General features: G+C 44.7%; 2 protein-coding genes across 4 annotated transcripts in view; one reads left to right on the top strand and one right to left on the bottom strand.

Moving 5' to 3' along the window:
* Nucleotides 1–7,414, bottom strand: part of LOC116062583 (acidic leucine-rich nuclear phosphoprotein 32 family member E-like) — a 39,311-nt gene extending 31,897 nt beyond the window's left edge. Inside the window, exons 1-2 of the mRNA XM_036006464.1 lie at nucleotides 7,285–7,414; nucleotides 2,878–3,125 (exon numbers count right to left, since the gene is read on the bottom strand). Of these exons, the coding sequence (XP_035862357.1) occupies nucleotides 2,878–3,125; nucleotides 7,285–7,399 (363 nt within the window). The 5' untranslated portion in view covers nucleotides 7,400–7,414. The remainder of the gene's footprint in view (nucleotides 1–2,877; nucleotides 3,126–7,284) is intronic.
* Nucleotides 7,415–10,037: 2,623 nt separating this feature from the next.
* On the top strand, nucleotides 10,038–19,952 carry LOC116062594 (chromatin target of PRMT1 protein-like). Of its 3 annotated transcripts, XM_031317281.2 has the most exons (7): nucleotides 10,038–10,321; nucleotides 11,708–11,803; nucleotides 13,646–13,781; nucleotides 17,447–17,621; nucleotides 18,399–18,473; nucleotides 19,481–19,745; nucleotides 19,777–19,952. In XM_031317281.2, exons 2-6 carry the CDS (start codon nucleotides 11,739–11,741, stop codon nucleotides 19,717–19,719), a joined length of 690 nt encoding a protein of 229 aa, XP_031173141.1. In that variant the 5' UTR covers nucleotides 10,038–10,321; nucleotides 11,708–11,738; the 3' UTR covers nucleotides 19,720–19,745; nucleotides 19,777–19,952. The 3 variants fall into 3 exon arrangements, with proteins under 3 accessions (XP_031173141.1, XP_035862427.1, XP_035862428.1); XM_036006534.1 differs by having other exon boundaries at nucleotides 10,039–10,321; nucleotides 19,481–19,952; XM_036006535.1 differs by lacking the exon at nucleotides 11,708–11,803 and having other exon boundaries at nucleotides 10,042–10,321; nucleotides 19,481–19,952.
* The last annotated feature ends 885 nt before the right edge of the window (nucleotides 19,953–20,837 follow it).

Here is a 20,837-nt window from a genome sequence, read left to right as displayed (position 1 = left end):
AATTATTGATCACTAAAATGATAGTTAACATTAGTAATTAAACTTAAACAGCTAATGGAAGTCCAAACTGCCTGAGAGCTTCTCCTGTACTATACGGTAATTCCTCTACTATGAGACAGTAAGTCTCGTGGTTATGACCCAATCGTTAGCCTATTTTTATAAAAACGTCTGCTACGGAGCCATAACGTGAGCTACAAGGTAATGGAGCCTTTTATACATTGTCGTGTTTCTTTAGGAATAAACAATGGACAAATAGAGTCTTTAAACTCTTCAGATGTAAAGTTATTCTCTGTCAAAGTGACGTCAGAATGAATGGCAGTCAATGGGATGCTAACGGGAGGTGATGGCTTGGTAGCATCAAAATGGCGCCATAGGAGCTACGCGGTCCGAGGAGAAGCTGACCCCCTTGGCTCTTCTACTTCCTCACCTTACTTCCTTCTCTGCTCCCGTCAGAACTACTACGACCACTAGAGGGCGCCACCGCTACAAATATCAACATATGTGATGTTTTTGTTGCTGTTTTCAACATTTTGGTCCTTTGTTTATGATATTTTTTTCTGTGTTTTTGTCGCTTGTTTTGAAATTTTTAACATTTTTTGTTTTTGCCGTTTTCGTCACTTTAATTAAGGTATATGACGTGAATATAGGTCGTAATAGCTGCCTGAAGAAATGACTTATGTGGGCGTTTTTCATCAGTCTGTAAATCTGTGTCTCTGGCTCCTGATTTATTTTCGTGTTTGTGATTCAACTCTGTAACGTTGCCATGGAAAATGGCGAGTCATGTTTTCAGTCATTACGCTGATCCGGACGCTTTGTTAATGTCTAGTTGACCAATCAGATCGCTCGGTCGGATATAAAAAAGTTTGAATGACTCAACGTTTTAGAGTGTAGACACTCTGTGGTGAGATCTGAGAACTAACTCCAGACATTCCCCTCTGTCTCACACACACACACACACACACACACACACACACACACACACACAGAGACACATAGGCACGCACACAGGCATGCATGCACACATACACACACACACACACACACACACACATACTGACACAGACACAGAAACACACACACACACACAGACACATATATAGTGCGTGGCACTATCTTTGTGGGGACCCGTCATTGACATAATGCATTCCCTAGCCCCTTATCCTAATCTTAACCATCACAACTAAATGCCTAACCTTAACCCTTACCCTCACCCTAACCATAACCTAATTCTAACCCTAATCCTAAAACCAAGTCTTAGCCCTCAAACAGACTTTTAACCTGGTGGGGTCCAGCATTTTGGCCCCACAAAGCTGTCAGGACCCCACAAGTATACTGGACTCCCGGTTTTTGGACCCCACGAATATAGTTAAACACGAACACAGAGACAGACAGACACACACACACACACACACACACACACACACACACACACACACACACAGACAGAGACACACACACACACACACGCACACACACACAGACACACACACACACACAGACAGAGACACACACACACACAGACAGAGACACACACACGCACACACACACAGACACACACACACACAGACAGAGACACACACACACACAGACAGAGACACACACACACACACACACACAAACACACACACACACACACACACACAGACTCTCTCTCTGTCTGGATTAAGTTAACCCGGCCCCTTTCCTGTGTTTCAGACAAAACAATCCAGCCTGCCCTTCCTCCTTCGTCTCCTTCAGTCATCTCCTCCCCCTCCTCCTCCTCCTCCTCCTCTTCCTCCCCCCCTCCTCCTCCTCCTCCTCCTCCTCCTCCTCCTTCTCCTCCTCCTCCTCCCCCCTCTCCTCCTCCTCCCCCCTCTCCTCCTCCTCCCCTCTCCTCTTCCTCCCCCACCTCCTCCTCCCCTCTCCTCTTCCTCCTCCTCCCCCCCTCCTCCTCCTCCCCTCCTCCCCTCCTCCTCCTCCTCTTCCTCCTCCTCCCCCCCTCCTCCTCCTCCTCCTCCTGTTCCCCCCTCTCATTCCCCCTGCTCTGGCATTTCCCCCTCTCATTCCCCCTGCTCTGGCATTTCCCCCTCTCATTCCCCCTGCTCTGGTGTTTCCCCCTCTTATTCCCATTCCGTGTGTGTGTGTGTGTCTGTGTGTCTGTGTGTGTGTGTGTGTGTGTGTGTGTGTGTGTGTGTGTGTGTGAGTGTGTGAGTGTGTGTGTGTGAGTATGTGTGTGTTTGTGTGTGAGTGTGTGTGTGTGTGTGTGTGTGTGTGTGTTGTGTGAGTGTGTGTGTGTGTGTGTGTGTGTGTGTGTGTGTGTGTGTGTGTGTTTGTGTGTGTGTGTGGGAGTGTGAACACCATGTTTACATCTTCTGGTCTGATAATTACTGTCTGACAGTCTGACACACCCAGTCTTCTCCTCTGTCACAGAAACACACCAAACTACTGAAGGATCAGACAGACAGGTTAGAGAGAGAGAGAGAGAGAGAGAGAGAGAGAGAGAGAGAGAGACAGACAGACAGACAGACAGACAGAAACACATCAAACTACTGTAGGATCAGACAGACAGACAGGTTAGAGAGACAAACAGACAGAGAGACAGACAGGTTAGAGAGAGAGAGAGACAGACAAATAGACAGAAACACACCAAACTACTGTAGGATCAGACAGACAGACAGACAGGTTAGAGAGAGAGAGAGACAGACAGATAGACAGACAGACAGAGAGCCATGTGATGTGTGCTACAGCACCTGTGTGTCATGTGATGTGAGTTACGGCACCTGTGTGTCATGTGACGTGAGTTACAGTACCTGCGTGTCATGTGACGTGAGTTACAGCACCTGCGTGTCGTGACGTGCGCTACAGCACCTGTGTGTCATGTGACGTGTGCTACGGTACCTGCAGGCGTCCGTCTAGCGTCCTCTGGATGGTGACACACGTGCTGGGCCGCACGCCGTTAGTGGTGACAGCGGTGATGAGTGCGTCCAGCTCGTCCTTCTTCTCCTTCAGCTTCTTCACCAGACTCTCGATGGCGCGCTTGGCGAAGCCCTCGTTGTCCTCGCCCTGCCGGTGAAACATCAGGCTGTGGACGATGCTGAGGCAGGCATCGCCGCTGTTAGGGGCGGGGCCCAGCGCCGACATCTCACCTGGAGGAGGGGGGGTCTCAGCTTAGTAACGGTAGGGTTCCACACAAGGGGGTAAGCTTCTCCTCACAACGCGTAGCTCCTATGGCGCCATTTTGATGCTACCAAGCCATCACCTCCCGTTAGCATCCCATTGACTGCCATTCATTTTGGCGTCACTTTGACAGAGAATAACTTTACATCTGAAGAGTTTAAAGACTCTATTTGTCCATTGTTTATTTCTAAAGAAACACGACAATGTATAAAAGGCTCCATTACCTTGTACCTCACGTTATGGCTCCATAGCAGACGTTTTTATAAAAATAGGCTAACGATTGGGGACAGTTTGGACTTCCATTAGCTGTTTAAGTTTAATTACTAATGTTAACTATCATTTTAGTGATCAATAATTACCCTGTGTCTATGTTATCTCCTTACATATACCTACGCTCTCCGTCTCTGCTAGATTGGGAATGATTGAGATTTCTCTTGGCACAGCTACCAGAAGACTTCCAACTTTCAGACAGGTTGCTCACGTCACATCTACGTCTTCAAGCTCAGTTGGAGGCTGCTCAGTAACGCTCAGACATCACCGGAAAAGTGACTTCACTGGTCTCCGTAGCAAACAACTGGGTCACATTATCCATGTATTTAACTGTCTATGGTTCCAGACAGCAAAACACCTCACGAATTTGCCTCGGGGGCGTGGTCGCGAAAACAACATGCCAAAACACCGGCTGCTAGGCGGCTAGCAGAGAGGGCTGAAGCTAGGTAGCATAGGCAGCTAGCAGAGAGGGTTGAAGCTAGGTAGCATAGGCAGCTAGCAGAGAGGATTGAAGCTAGGTAGCATAGGTAGCTAGCAGAGAGGATTGACGCTAGGTAGCATAGGTAGCTAGCAGAGAGGGTTGACGCTAGGTAGCATAGGTAGCTAGCAGAGAGGATTGAAGTTAGGTAGCATAGGTAGCTAGCAGAGAGGTTTGAAGCTAGGTAGCATAGGTAGCTAGCAGAGAGAGTTGAAGCTAGGTAGCATAGGTAGCTAGCAGAGAGGTTTGAAGCTAGGTAGCATAGGTACCTAGCAGAGAGAGTTATAGCTAGGTAGCATAGGCAGCTAGCAGAGAGGGTTAAAGCTAGGTAGCATAGGCAGCTAGCAGAGAGGGTTAAAGCTAGGTAGCATAGGCAGCTAGCAGAGAGGATTGAAGTTAGGTAGCATAGGTAGCTAGCAGAGAGGATTGAAGTTAGGTAGCATAGGTAGCTAGCAGAGAGGGTTGACGCTAGGTAGCATAGGTAGCTAGCAGAGAGGGTTGACGCTAGGTAGCATAGGTAGCTAGCAGAGAGGATTGAAGTTAGGTAGCATAGGTAGCTAGCAGAGAGGTTTGAAGCTAGGTAGCAGAGTTAGCTAGCAGAGAGAGTTGAAGCTAGGTAGCATAGGTAGCTAGCAGAGAGGTTTGAAGCTAGGTAGCATAGGTAGCTAGCAGAGAGAGTTGAAGCTAGGTAGCATAGGCAGCTAGCAGAGAGGGTTAAAGCTAGGTAGCATAGGCAGCTAGCAGAGAGGATTGAAGTTAGGTAGCATAGGTAGCTAGCAGAGAGGTTTGAAGTTAGGTAGCATAGGCAGCTAGCAGAGAGGGTTGAAGCTAGTTAGCATAGGTAGCTAGCAGAGAGAGTTGAAGCTAGGTAGCATAGGCAGCTAGCAGAGAGGGTTAAAGCTAGGTAGCATAGGCAGCTAGCAGAGAGGGTTGACGCTAGGTAGCATACGTAGCATACATAGCTAGCAGAGAGGATTGAAGTTAGGTAGCATAGGTAGCTAGCAGAGAGGTTTGAAGTTAGGTAGCATAGGCAGCTAGCAGAGAGAGTTGACGCTAGGTAGTATAGGTAGCTAGCTGAGAGGGTTGAAGCTAGGTAGCATAGGTAGCTAGCAGAGAGGGTTGAAGCTAGGTAGCATAGGTAGCTTTTTTGAGTGTTTAAACTAACATCTACAGTGGTCTATTTGGTGGTGTATGTGCCCTGTTTAAAGCGTAACTCTCACCAAAATGCAACCTAGGGTCTTTTTGTGAATGTACCCGAGTCAAACTTTAGTTTAAAAGCATATTTAGGACGGAATCGCCACTTTTAAGATTTACCGTATTCTCGTTTTTCGGTCAAATGGCCTTTTGAATGAGAGTGTTAGGGGCACTTTGATGCTAGCCTCAAAATAGCTATTTTTAAAACACTAAGAAGGCTCGACACAACATGAGACTTTGCTCCAAGTATCACCAGGGGCTCTACACCTTAACGAAAGCATTGACAACATTGGTTGTGTTCACAGAGTTTACTAAAAAGAAAGGTTTTCAACAACTCACCGTAGCTCTTGTTGTTTCCGGCCGCAGCCATTTCGGCAGTCACGAGTCGATATCCGAATGCGAATGAACGGACTCCACTTGAGGCTCCTTTTTCAACTACGAGGTCAATATCGTTTTTCAATAACGACAAAACAAGAAATAATCCGTGCGTTTACATGGAACTAAGCTTTAGGAGCTTTCCATCTTTACTCTCCTCCCTGTTACGTTGCATTCAGAAATCGATTGTTTTTGACTGATAAAATAGCTGCGGCCGGAAACAACAACAGCTAACGTGAGTTGTTCAAAACCTTTCTTTTTAGTAAACTCTGAACACAACCAATGTTGTCAATGCTTTCGTTAAGGTGTAGAGCTCCTGGTTATAGTATATCTTGGTCACCGGTGGAGTTAAGGTGTAGAGCTCCTGGTTATAGTATATCTTGGTCACCGGTGGAGTTAAGGTGTAGAGCTCCTGGTGATACTTGGAGTCTCATGTTGTGTCGAGCCTTCTTAGTGTTTTAAAAATAGATATTTTGAGGCTAGCATCAAAGTGCCCCTAGCACTCTCATTCAAAAGGCCATTTGACCCAAAAACGAGAATACGGTCAATCTTAAAAGTGGCGCTTCCGTCCTAAATGTGCTTTGAAATGAAAGTTTGACGCGGGTACATTCACAAAAAGACCCTAGGTTGCATTTTGGCGAGAGTTATGCTTTAAGTTCGTGTGACATATAAACAACAATCCGTGTTGATACAAGCATCTATGTTCGCCAACAAAAACACGTAATCAAACTAATCCAAAAGTAGCCTAGCTAGCTGCCTGGCTAGGCTTACAATGAAATCCAATGTCCGAACATGCTAGCGATTAGCCTGTCAGCTAGCTGAACATTTTGAGTGTTTAAACTAAAATCTACAGTAGTCTATTTAGTGGTGTATGGGCCCTGACTAAGTTTGTGTCTCATATAAATCACAATTCGTGTTGATATAAGGACCAATGTTCGTGTAGAAACATTTTAATCACATACAGCGCTAATAACCTCCGCCATCTTGGTCAGACTTTGTTTGTAAGTCCCGCCTCCAAACACAAACACACGGACCTGATTGGTTCTCGAGTTAACAAAGTTAACTTTCGTCAACTTTGTTTCGCTCCCCTCGGCGATTCACTCTCATCTCGACCAATCAGGGCGAATTTCATCTCCATTCAACCTCAATGAGAGCCTAGCCAAATTTAGCTGCGTGGAAACCTACTGTTAGTCTGACTGACCATAATCAGACAGACAGACAGGCAGACACACAGACACACAGACAGACAGACAGACAGACAGACAGACAGACAGACACAGGCAGATACACACATACACACACACACACACACACACACACACACACACACACACACACACACACACACACACAGACACACACACACACACAGACAGGCAGACAGACAGACAGACACACAGACACACAGACAGACAGACAGACAGGCAGACAGACAGACAGACACACAGACAGGCAGACAGACACACAGGCAGATACACACATACACACACACACACAGAGACACACACACACACACACACACACACACACACCCACACACAGACAGACAGGCAGACAGGCAGACAGACAGATAGATACACACACACACACACACACACACACACACACACACACACACACACAGACAGACAGACAGACAGACAGACAGACAGACAGACAGACAGACAGACAGACAGACAGACAGACACACACACACACACACACACACACACACACACACAGACAGTCAGCCACGCTGCAGCATCAACAGTTGTCAGATATAGAGCAGCCTGACTGAGGAACCCGTCAGCGGCTCCGTCGGCTCTACTCACCGGGACTCGGCTCCCTCCGCTCGGCTGTGACGGTGAGACCGGCTGTCTGTCGGTCCGTGGGTCCTCCGTCTGGTCCAGTCTGTCTGTCTGTCTGTCTGTCTGTGTGCACACTCATGAGAGTCAGCGCAGAGGGAGGGGGGAGGGGGGGCGTGTGTCACGCTAACCAGACAGCCAGACATAACAGGAAGTCAGGAGACTTCGAGTCTTTACAAAAATAAGAGCAGAAGGAATATACAGCTGGAAGAAGTATTCAGATTACTGCTGTAAAAGTACTAATACCACACTGTATAAATACTCAGTTACAGTAAAAGTCGTGCAGGGAAAATGTTCCTTAAGTAAAAGTGTGTAAGTATCATCAGGAGAATGTAGTTAAAGTATTCAAACATTGTAGAAAGGGTATATCAGTGGGTCTCAACCTTTTTTGTGCCATTATCCAGGTCCCTAACCGGCCCCCATCAAATACTATGTAGGCTAATTGCCCCGAATATTAGGCTAATGATTACGCCCTAATATTAGGCCTTTTTACTGTTGTCACTATTGTTATAAAAAATAATCAAAAAAATCATATCACTGAATGTGAACAACATATGTATTAGTTTCCCAGGTAAAAACAAAGCCATGTGAATATAGAAATTATATTTACAGGTGTTTAAAAAAGGCAACCATTTGACATTCAATTTAAATTAGGTAACAGCAGCCAATCAGAATGACTAGATATGTAACGTTCAAACTTTAATTAGGTATTACAAACACTAACAGTAGCCAATCAGAAACAGCAAGTAATTTAACATTAAAATGTATTTTTCATTCAAATCTGAATCTATAATCGAGTTGTTTTAACGGAAAACAAGCTGCACTTATTAAGGGATTAAGCAGAAGGATTTACTGCCGAATGGAAATAAGTTTACAACCTTTGAAAGTTAGTGAGAGCCCTTTGTTGATGCTGAGAAGACTATAGTTTGCGCCTGTAAATAGCAGAAAACGTTTGGAGAAACGCAACCCGACATCACGCTGCGTTTTGTGGAGGTGTGAGTCTGCCACAAGAAAGATTTAAAACGCCTAACACAAGCCCTGAACTGGCCGGGAGTTTGGGGAACAGCTGACTGTGTGCCAAACAACAAAGCACAGTCGATATCTCTCTCTCTCGTCTCTTTTCTTTCTCTCTTTCTCCGTGAAATGACGCTGCCTTCAGGTGCAGTAGGAAACGTTGCATTGGGGTCACCAACACGGTGCCCGCGGGCGCCAGGTAGCCCCCAAGGACCACATGAGGAGCCCTCAGGCCTGTTCTAAAAATGAAAATTGAATATTGATATTATCTGTTTCCCACCTTGTTAAGTCATTGTTGATAATTATTGATAATGAGAAATCATTAACGTGATCAGTGTCTTCACATAGATGAGTATCATTAATCATTAATAATCAAAAAACTGTTACTGTGAAATATAAAGTCTACTTGTGCTACATGGGGGGGGGTTAAAGAACATAACAGGACGTCGCACCAGCCTGCGGCGATTGCTTTTTTTTTTTATTTATCTGAACGCAGATTCACGCTGAAATACAGAGCTTATTTAAGATGATGCTCTGACGTCCCGTTTCCATGAAGGCAGCACGGAGCTGCGCCAAACTAAGCTGACAGAAGCGCAGAGGAGTTAGATACCGGCTCGGTCCGTGTAACGTTTATCACTTTAATTTTCTAACCACAAACGGACATTTGGAAAAACAGAAAAATGGGTTAAAATATCCAATTTTTCATTGTTTTCCGCCTTGACAAATTAAAAAATTGGATCTTTAAACTGTTTTTCCAAGGATCAGAAATTGAGAAAATTACAAAATTGCGTCTGGGCTCCAATTATTCAATACTGTAATAGTATTCTCTCCCTCTACTTTGTGGAATATGCAGGTCATTAACTGCATATGGACAAAAAAAACCTAAAAACTGACTTTGGGGGCGGGGGGGGGGGGTAGCTAGGTGGAACAAGGGAGAGAAGCTGTAACAGATGAATGTAGTGAAGTAAAAAGTACAATATATATATATATATATATATATATATATATATATATATATATGGTATAGAGGACCTTTACTTTGAAGGTTAACTTCTGTCACAAAGTTTGTTTGTGCGCGTGACTTCTGTTGAGTGAGAGACAGCCAATCACTGCTGTCCTGTGTGTGTGGTTGCCCTGGTTACCGGGCGACTGGAAGGTCAGCCATCGCGCCATCTCGTGGTGAAAAAAAGAGCTTGTTGTATTGTCGTTTTCATAAATCCACCTATAATTAAGCAAAAACTAAATATTTATAATAATTAATGAACGCATAGAAAATATGACAACATCACATGAGTATATTATATGATTTTTGACCCAGAGTGTGTATTATTAATCTGTTTTCTCTGCGATTTCATGTAAAAAAAAAAAAAACTACCAGACTCCATGTAAATAATCACTACTTTCATCATCGTGAAACACACTTCATTCAAAGTGGACAGAAACTAAATCAAACTATCAAAAGCCGTCTTGGTTCATCTTTCCACTGTTCCAACAATCACCACTCTGGTTTGGTTGAAATAATCACTTCATTCACCCATTTACATGTGGAGATATGCTGGCTCTATACACGCTAAAAGTCCTGATTATTTACATGGAGTTTGGTGGGTTTGGTGATGGTGATTTCGGGGCCGTTTCCGTGTTAAACTAAGGAGTAGATAACCTTTGAAATTGGTCCAGTATTAAGACGAAACAAGCTGTAATGTTACCCTACAGGACAAATGATCAGCATCTGTTAGTGTCCACTAAAAGTTCTGTTCAGTTCTGTCTTAACATTATTTTCTCTTGTGGATGCAACTCTCGGCAGGGATGCCGAACTTGAACGCAACACCGGAGAGGATGCTAGGTTAGCTAGCTATAACGTTAGCTTACAGCATGGCACTCGTTAGCGCTTAAACTCGGAGCTTATTAACGCTTCCCCGGTGTCTTTACTAAAGTTAATTTGGAAACCTAAAGCAAGCTGGTAACAAGACGTCACCGGAGAGGTTAAAAGGTAAACTCTGTCCCTTCCTACACCAACAACCACCACAATTAACCTAAAATATATCGCTACCGTCACAGAGACAGAGAAAGTATTTAAGCTAACGGTAGGCTAATGCTAACGGTAATGCTACTTTTAAAATCGGCGAAACGTAATGTTTCCTAGTTTATCAGCCACATTAAAAACACTTTACAGATAAACGTTAAAGACCCATGAATCCTTGTGTTCTTCTCTCAAATTCGGCTGATATCCCCAAAAAAATAAATAGTTTTTAGTAATGAAATCACAGTGTAAACTCCAACAGTAACGTTCAATAACGAGTGAAAAGGCTTTTTTCTTATCGATTAAATCTACCCACCTCAAAGTAAATTAACATAGCAACACACACACACACACACAAACACACCCCTCTCTTAGGAAATAAAGCAAGATATAGGTGAAGAAACTAATTATTCACACGTAATGTTTTAATGCTACTCTTGTACGAAGAGAGATAATGGCGGCGAAACCTTAAAGAAAAAAGAAGTGAAACGTAATATTTCATAGTTTATCGGCTAAATTAAAACACTCTACAGACCAGTGTTTAAGAGCCGAGAATCTTTGTCATCTTCTCTCAAATTCGGCTGTAATTTGAAGCACAAAGCAGCACTTTTTGTTCACTAAAAACAACTTTTTAACGGCTTTGCTGCAGCGGATTGTGAAAGGCGCGTAGGATGAAGTGAACGTTTCTACACATTTAAATTAGCTGGTTGTGTTTGGTTTGTGTGCCGAATTGTAAAGAAGTGTGTTTTCATCACAGAGGTTAGACCACGTGTGTCAATCAAGGCCCGCGGGCCAAATCCGGCCCCTCGCAGATTATGATCCGGCCGGCATATCAATTTAGGTTTACAATACATTTTGGCCCACCTAGTTTTGGTCGTTTTTTTCTGACGTTTTTTTGCCACTTTTTGACGTTTTTGTCACTTTTTCTGACGTTTTTGTCACTTTTTCTGACGTTTTTGTTGCTTATTCTGACGTTTTTTGCCACTTTTTGACATTTTTGCCACTTTTTCTAACGATTTTTTAACTTTTTCTGACGTTTTTGCCACTTTTTCTGACGTTTTTGGGCGCTTTTTTTCTATGACGGCTGAGGAACTTTTTCCTGACTGCTTTAGGACTTTATGTCGACCAAACTGTGAGTGAGAAGACTATATGACACATGCAATAATACAGTCAAAGATATTTGACTTTTTTTGATTTTAAAAAGAAGCATATCAATAAAGTAAACATGTCTGGCCCTTGATGTGATTCTTATTTTCCAGTGTGGCCCTCTGGGAAACGGAGTTTGACACTGAGCCTGAGGTGTTGGTGATTAAAGGGGCGTTTGTCGTTGTTAATTAGTCTTCTCAACCATCACAGTTCAGAGACTTGCAGCAGAAACAGGAAGCCGATGGATCCATCAGAGCCAGCCTCCTTCTATCTGAGAAGCACCTCGACAGTTTCTCTCCATGAGCGGTGAGACACATTTAAGCACATTTTGGGGAAAAAACCTTTATTAATCCCAAAATGGGTAAATTCACACTGTTGTTGGGGGGTATGAGACACTAGAAGATATAAGTAAAGGGAATAAATAGTAAAATGTATTTACTATTACAGTATTGCAGGATTGCACTCAGGGTTTCCCGCCGCACTTTGCAGTTAAGGCGGCCGCCTTAACAACACACACACGCCGCCTTAACTAAGTCTTAAAAAAAAGAAAAAAGAAAATCCGGCGTGTTCCTGTGTCCTGTTTGAGTGGCTGTAATGTTCTGTCACATCAACACAGTCTGTAGGAAACAAGGTAACGGCCAGTTGTAAAGATACCACCAATCACAACAGGAAGAGCATTTGCTGGCGGTGAGTGTAACTGTCGTTTATTCACATTTAAAGGGATGAATCACCATTTCACCGTTGTGTGCGTCGTAGTTTGTCAACATGTGCGGCCATCTGAGGCGTGCCCGGGTAGAGACGGGGTGATGGACTTACCGGAGCGTTGGCATACGGCAGGCAGAGAACATTTCTATATGTTTCTCTGTCCTGTTCTTCACATCAGTGAGGCTTTCTTCTCTTGTTTCAACCAAGTGAAAACATGAGGAAGTGAGTGAACTATCATCACCTCTCACGGTGGATTCTCACCGTCCCGGCTGCTGCTGCCGGTGTTTGAGACACAGCTGTTGTCTGTTTGTTTTAATCACTACACGCGGTTCACAACACACGGTTAGTTAGCGTAGTTACACCCAGTGAAGTGACGTGTCCTGTTATTATTTCATACTATCTGCTGCAGTGAGTGAAGCTGTGGGCTGAGCTCTGTTATCTCAGCTGTGTGTTTTGGAGAGCGTGACGGAGGATAACTGTTATAGCACATTTTTTTTAAATAGTTTAATGAGCTTAACATTGCACATTGCAACTGTTATTTTTTTGGCAACCCCACCACCCTAACTAACACATTTTCTGCGGGAAACCCTGACATTGTTATTGCTGTATATGTGTGTGTGTCTGTGTGTGTGTGTGTGTGTGTGTGTGTGTGTCTGTGTCTGTGTGTGTGTGTGTGTGTATCTGTGTGTGTGTGTGTGTGTGTGTGTGTGTGTGTCTCTGTGTGTGTGTGTGTGTGTGTGTGTGTGTCTATGTGTCTCTCTCTCTGTGTGTGTGTGTGTGTGTGTGTGTGTGTGTGTGTCTCTCTGTGTGTGTGTGTGTGTGTGTGTGTGTGTGTGTGTGTGTGTCTCTCTCTCTCTGTGTGTGTGTGTGTGTGTGTGTCTCTCTCTCTCTGTGTGTGTGTGTGTGTGTGTCTCTGTGTGTGTGTGTGTGTGTGTGTGTGTGTGTGTGTGTGTGTGTGTGTGTGTGTGTGTGTGTGTGTGTGTGTGTGTGTCTCTCTCTCTCTCTGTGTGTGTGTGTGTGTGTGTGTGTCTCTGTGTGTGTGTCTCTGTGTGTGTGTGTGTGTGTGTCTGTGTGTGTATCTGTGTGTGTGTGTGTGTGTGTGTGTGTGTGTGTGTGTGTCGTCCCTGTTGTAATCAGCCATTTAAGATTTGATTGTTTGATTTTTAGTTTTCCTGTAAAGTATCTTGGATCTGTGAGAACTAAGTTTTCTTTGCCACCCATACATACATACAGTTGATTTCTTTCTGGTGGTCAGAAAGAACAGAGTCACACACACACACACACACACACACACACACACACACACACACACACACACACACACACACACCAAGGCAGAAATATGAACATCAGTACTTGTGTATCTACGGAGAAAGCCGTGCCTCTGCGTCTGATTCACAACATCTCATTATGATATCATTCAGTTCATGTGTGTGTCTGCAGCTTCTCTCAGGTGCTGGTGGACCAGCTGAACCGCTCCAAGACGATGACCTTTGACCCCGTCCTGCTGCAGCAGAGGGGGGGGAGTAACCCAAAACGGGCTGTCATGTGGCCGAAGAAGCTGCCGCGCAACCTGCAGGTGAGTTTCAAAACTCAGCGCCTCTAGTGGTGGTAGGAAATACGTCCTCATTAGAGTGGTGATCGGTAGGCCTGCACGATTAATCGTTATAAAATAGCGATCTCGATTCACCCTCTTCACAATTTAATTTTTAAAGAATTTTTTTTTTGTGACTTTGATTCTCATTTAATTTTACGAGCCGACTTCATCACTAACTCTACTACTTCCTTCTGTGAGTTTTAAACATAGACGTAGAAGGTTTTAAAGCTCTCCCTTCTCTTCAGTGATCCTCTGTGTTTACAGGCTCGTGGTGATGATCAGTGAGCTCTAGGAGCCAAAAGTAATCTATGTTTGGTGCTGCTGATTAGTTTAGTTTTGTCATGGTTCATGTGTGCAGTAAACATTACACTTTGTGAGAAAAAACTCGTGGCAGAAAATCGTGATATAAATTCTAAGCTAAAAAATCATGATTCATATTTTTCCCAGAATCGTGCAGGCCTAGTGATCGGGCCGCATTTTTCTGTCCGAGCCCGACGGAGCAGATACTAAACCCAGCCTGACAGAGCAGATACTAAACCCAGCCCGACGGAGCAGATACTAAACCCAGCCTGACAGAGCAGATACTAAACCCAGCCCGACGGAGCAGATACTAAACCCAGCCCGACGGAGCAGATACTAAACCCAGCCTGACGGAGCAGATACTAAACCCAGCTGACGGAGCAGATACTAAACCCAGCTGACGGAGCAGATACTAAACCCAGCTGACGGAGCAGATACTAAACCCAGCCTGAGCCCGGCAGCCATTAAAGCCCATGTTGCAGGGTTTATTTTCTAATGAATTTGTGCAATTTGCTTGTTGGTAATAAACATTTAAACTGTTACCCAACAACATCAAATACAATGGATATCACAAAACGGAATAAAATACGAAAAAGTAGTACTATTTTACAGCGGTTTGCAATGATTCTCTTTTCCCCCACAATGCATTGCATTACGTCACGTTGGGGAGACGACAGACGAAAGCCCCGTCTCTGTTCCCTGTCTATGGTCTCGGTCTGGGCCACTGGTCTCGGTTCACTGTCTATGGTCTCGGTCTGGGCCACTGGTCTCTGTTCACTGTCTATGGTCTCGGTCTGGGCCACTGGTCTCGGTTCACTGTCTATGGTCTCGGTCTGGGCCACTGGTCTCTGTTCACTGTCTATGGTCTCGGTCTGGGCCACTGGTCTCGGTTCACTGTCTATGGTCTCGGTCTGGGCCACTGGTCTCTGTTCACTGTCTATGGTCTCGGTCTGGGCCACTGGTCTCGGTTCACTGTCTATGGTCTCGGTCTGGGCCACTGGTCTCTGGTCACTGTCTATGGTCCTGGTCTGTGCCACTGGTCTCTGTTCACTGTCTATGGTCTCGGTCTGTGCCACTGGTGTTGCAAAATATGGCTTTTGGTCTCGACCGAGTCCATGTGTCTTTATTATGTGTATAATAATATTGGAGGGAAAGTGAAACACAGCTTGGACGGGGATGTTCGGCTTTTCACAAGTTTTCACAACCACGGCAGACAGTATTGTCGCCCACAATCAACCTCTGCTGCTAAAAGCAGTCAATCTGCAGTGATGTTTGAAATAGAGACGCTTGTGGATGTGTTAGCTGTCGTGGTTAGCTCGCCGGAACTACTGCCGAAGCTGCTGGCTGGCTACGCAACGTTAGCTAATTCCGCTAGCACAGGCTAACTATAGCCAGTTAACTTTGTGTGTAACGTAGCTAACAAAAACCCACCCATCTCGTAGGAGCGAAGCTTAACATTTCTTTCAATACAATTATGGTACAAAAGGAGCACCAACGCCACATGTCTTATGTTGACAACGTGGACGCAGATATAGGAAACAACGAAGGCAGTCGTAATATTTACCTAGCCGTCTAGGCTAACGCTGTTGCGCTAACGTTAGCAAAACTTGTGAAAAGCCGAACAGCATCCCCGTCCAAGTAATAAATAAACACTAGGCAAATATGTTGTTACTGGAGCTAGTAGGGTCCATCAAAACATGAGATATCTAATCAAAATGTGTTTACAACGTCGGGGGATTTCACAGGTGGGACTGACTGGCAAGTTAGCCCATAGCTAGCATGATGCCTTCTATTTCTAGATCTAGCTAGATTACCAGTACTTATCTGAACTAACGACGTGATCACTGTCACTAGATATACAGAAAACATTGACTTTCACTCGGTGCTATTCACTGACAGTAAAAACCCCTCTTCCGTGGGGTTAGGGTTAGGTGGTGGTTAACCTGCAACATGGGCTTTAAGCAAACTCACAAAGTGGCGTATGTATAACACGCCAATTCGTATGCTGTTTTTGCATGTTATCAAGATGCATAATCGTTTTTTAGCGTGTTTATCAACGCCGTTTGGCCTCCATTGACCTACATTACATGTGAATTATCACCGTAGTGAGTAGTATGAAAGGACAGAGGTTGGTTGGGGCAGATGGGTAAAACACAGGACTTTCACTCAGGAGAGCTGGGATCGTGTCCCGCGTGTGGTGTTTTATCAACGTTTTTTATTTATTTATTTTTTACACACGTGTGACATTGTTCTCGCGATAGCACGCCACGTGGCGTGTATGTTTACGTCCGCTGTATACAGCGTAGACATACACGTGGATAGCTGAAAATGCGTACAGATAACACGCCACTTGGCTTTAGGAAAGTGGAGTGTATGTTTACGCAAAATCATGGTGCCATGTTGCATTAATTATTTCTGTCCGAGCCCGACACAGTTAAAATCTCATATTTTTCTCATACTAATGACACATGCATGTTTGTTTGTGTGAAAGTTTTTGTTAATCAGCTGGAGGAAGCCATTCAGAAATGTCAACAGATGAGGTCATCAGCTCACACGGAGCAACAAGCTCACGTTAATCAGCTGTTTAAACCAGGGAGACTCTTCTCTCCAGGGCTGACCTTATAACATGAATAACGTTGAGGTTAAAATCCCTTTTCTGGTGAGCAGATGAATGAACTTGGCTTTCAGTCTGACAACACACACACACACACACACACACACACACACACACACACACACACACAAAACTTCAACTTATTCCACCAACTCTGCTCCGGTCGCATCTACACGTCTGCTTCCTCTTTCTCTATCTCTCTTCTGCCCACTTTATACACACACACACACACACACACACACACACACACACACACACACACACACACACACACTCTCTGATACACACACACACACACACACACTTATACACACACGCATATACACATGCGTGCGCACACACAGACACACATATACAGACACATACATATAAACACACACACACACACATATATACAGACGCACACACACACACACACACATATACACACACACACACACGCACTGAGCTCTCTCAAAGGAGCCTCAGCACCATTTTACAACAAATGCCTTATTGCGCTGATGTGACCGAGCCCAACCCGAACCTGAGCATCATTTCTAAACATCTGTCCGAACCCGACCCGGCCCGTCGGATACCGTCGGATACCGTCGGGTACCGCCGGGCTCGGGTCGGGTATCACCACTCTAGTCCTCATATCTAAACCAGAGAAGTTAACGGTGGGGGTTTTAAACATGTGGTTAATGTTGTGAAACGGCCTGTAAACCTGCCTGGTTTTCCCTCCTGAATGACCCAGACCCACGGCCCGTTTGCGGGGCTGAAGCAGCGCCTGAGGAGGAGGAGGAGGAGCGTCTGGACTCGACTCGGCGGGCCACTGCTGACTCGGCGCCTCTCGACCGGCAGACTCCGAGGCTTCTGGAGCTTCACCAACAAGTACAGGTGGAGAAGGAGATTCACCTCCACCTACAGGGGTGAGTACCAGGTGGAGGTTTGTCTCTGAAAACTGGCTGAAAACTAGCTGAAAACTGGCCTGTGTGCTTCCTGTGTACTTACCTGTCTAGTTACCTGTCTAGTTACCTGTGTAGTTACCTGCCTAGTTACCTGCCTAGTTACCTGCGTAGTTACCTGTCTAGTTACCTGCCTAGTTACCTGCCTAGTTACCTGCCTAGTTACCTGCCTAGTTACCTGTCTAGTTACCTGCGTAGTTACTTGCCTAGTTACCTGCCTAGTTACCTGTGTAGTTACCTGTCTAGTTACCTGTCTAGTTACCTGCCTAGTTACCTGTCTAGTTACCTGCGTAGTTACCTGTCTAGTTACCTGTGTAGTTACCTGTCTAGTTACCTGTCTAGTTACCTGCCTAGTTACCTGTCTAGTTACCTGCGTAGTTACCTGTCTAGTTACCTGTGTACTTACCTGCCTAGTTACCTGTCTAGTTACCTGTCTAGTTACCTGTCTAGTTACCTGCGTAGTTACCTGTCTAGTTACCTGTCTAGTTACCTGTGTACTTACCTGCCTAGTTACCTGTCTAGTTACCTGCGTAGTTACCTGTCTAGTTACCTGTCTAGTTTCCTGCGTAGTTACCTGCGTAGTTACCTGCGTAGTTACCTGTCTAGTTACCTGTCTAGTTACCTGCGTAGTTACCTGTCTAGTTACCTGTCTAGTTACCTGCGTAGTTACCTGTCTAGTTACCTGTCTAGTTACCTGCGTAGTTACCTGTCTAGTTACCTGTGTGTCTGCTTCCTGTGCAGGACGACGTAACCTTCACAGTCGACTCGGTCAGCGTCCCCTCCTGAGGAAGAGAAACATCCAGAAACTGACTGCAGGTCAGTTTATCAACAGTTTCAGATTACATTTTCACATTTAAACTTCTTATAAAGCTCTGTGAAATGGTAACTTCAGGGTTTCTTTTTCCACCTGGACTCTCTGTCTCCATGTTTCTGTGTCTGAGTCTGATTAGAACAATAATCTCTGAGACTGGTCCAGTATTAATCAGTCAGCGTCCACTAAAAGTTCTGTTGTTGCCGCTGACAGACTCAGATTATTATTATAAGTGTCTGACAACATTATGAAAGGATCCCTACAGAGATAGACCTTTTAGTTAAAGAGTAAGATCCTTTTAGTTTAACATGAAACAGCCCCGAAATCACCATCACCAAACTCCACCAGACTCCATGTAAATAATCAGGACTTTTATCATCGTAAAACACACTTCATTCAAAGTGGACAGAAACTAAATAAAACTATCAAAAGCCGTCTTGGTTCATCTTTCCACTGTTCCAACAATCACCACTCTGGTTTGGTTGAAATAAACCCTTAATTCACCCATTTACATGTGGAGATATGCTGGCTCTATACACGCTAAAAGTCCTGATTATTTACATGGAGTCTGGTGGAAATGTGCTGGCTCAATACACGCTAAAAGTCCTGATTATTTACATGGAGTCTGGTGGAAATGTGCTGGCTCTATACACGCTAAAAGTCCTGATTATTTACATGGAGTCTGGTGGGACCGTTTTCAGAGATTGTTGTTCCCACTAGTCACTTAGACACAAAAACATGGGAAAATAGGTGACAAAATCCTTTAAAAGTTTGAGCCGGGGCGGCCTCTAGCTCACCCAGTAAGAGCGTTCGCCCCACGTTGGCTGAGTCCTGCAGCGGCGCAGGGTTCAAATCCAACCTGCTGCCCTTTGCTGCGTGTCCTCCCCCATCTCTCTCCCCCTTTCATGTCTATCCACTTACAAATAAAGGGAAAAAGCCCCAAAAAAATAATCTTAAAAAAAAAAAAGTTTGAGCCACAGTGATCAGCTGTTGGATGATGTTTCTTCTGCAGGAAGTACAAACCTTCAGAGGGGCGGAGCCACGGCCTCCAGGGGGCGGGGGCGGGGCCAGAGCAAATGCCACGTACCAACCAGGAAGCAGCTGGACGCACAGCTGGACGAGTACATGTCAATGTCCAAGAGCCGTTTGGACAAACAGCTGGACGACTACATGTCGATGTCCAAGAGCCGTCTGGACGCTCAGCTGGACGAGTACATGTCGATGGCCGGGCAGACGCCCTGGGACTGCTAACAACGTTAACGTTTGGTTTGATACGTGGACGGTTGACTTTAGTTTGGTCTCTCTCGGTGAGTTACGAGCCCTTTCAGAGGCCGTTGCAGTTGAGTTTAGCCGAGAAAAAGTGAGCGTCATACAGCCACGATAGTTAAGTTTAGACGCCAAAAGGACTAGTTAAAGGGTCACTTTGGTTCCTTATAACCCCAAACCCTGTGTTCCCATGTTTCTGGGTCTAAGTGACTGATGGGAGTAACAATCTGTTCAGTATTAATCAGTCAGCGTCCACTAAAAGTTCTGTTGTTGCTGCTGACAGACTCAGATTATTATTCTAAGTGTCTGACAACATTATGGGATGGATCCCTATAGAGATAGACCTTTTAGTTAAAGAGTAAGATCCTTTTAGTTTAACATGAAACAGCCCCGAACTCACTATCACCAAACACACCAGACTCCATGTAAATAATCAGGACTTTTAGCGTGTATAGAGCCATCATATTTCTACCAGACTCCATGTAAATAATCAGGACTTTTATCATCGTAAAACACACTTCATTCAAAGTGGACAGAAACTAAATCAAACTATCAAAAGCCGTCTTGGTTCATCTTTCCACTGTTCCAACAATCACCACTCTGGTTTGGTTGAAATAAACCCTTAATTCACCCATTTACATGTGGAAATACACTGGCTCTATACACGCTAAAAGTACTGATTATTTACATGGAGTCTGGTGGAAATATGCTGGCTCTATACACGCTAAAAGTCCTGATTATTTACATGGAGTCTGGTGGAAATATACTGGCTCTATACACGCTAAAAGTACTGATTATTTACATGGAGTCTGGTGGAAATATGCTGGCTCTATACACGCTAAAAGTACTGATTATTTACATGGAGTCTGGTGGAAATATGCTGGCTCTATACACGCTAAAAGTCCTGATTATTTACATGGAGTCTGGTGGGTTTGGTGATGGTGATTTCGGGGCTGTTTCATGTTAAACTAAAAGGATCTTACTCTTTAACTAAAAGGTCTATCTCTGTAGGGATCTATCCCATAATGACAGTCTTGTGTTTTAGTTTTCAGAGTTGTACCTGAATGTTTCTGTTGGACTGTGTGTCATTCACTGACCCCTCT

The sequence above is a fragment of the Sander lucioperca genome, chromosome 10 (genome assembly GCF_008315115.2).
Source record: "Sander lucioperca isolate FBNREF2018 chromosome 10, SLUC_FBN_1.2, whole genome shotgun sequence".
In the NCBI taxonomy this organism is placed as follows: Eukaryota; Metazoa; Chordata; class Actinopteri; order Perciformes; family Percidae; genus Sander; species Sander lucioperca.
The sequence above is the reverse complement of the archived record's forward strand: the minus strand, read 5'-3'. Positions and strand labels throughout refer to the sequence as shown.

Coding starts and splice junctions, on each gene's coding strand:
- LOC116062594 (XM_031317281.2), top strand. CDS start 11,739: ATGGATCCATCAGAGCCAGCCTCCTTCTATCTGAGAAGCACCTCGACA. Junction 11,804..13,645: donor ACAGTTTCTCTCCATGAGCG/GTGAGACACATT, acceptor GTGTGTCTGCAG/CTTCTCTCAGGTGCTGGTGG. Junction 17,622..18,398: donor ATTCACCTCCACCTACAGGG/GTGAGTACCAGG, acceptor CTTCCTGTGCAG/GACGACGTAACCTTCACAGT.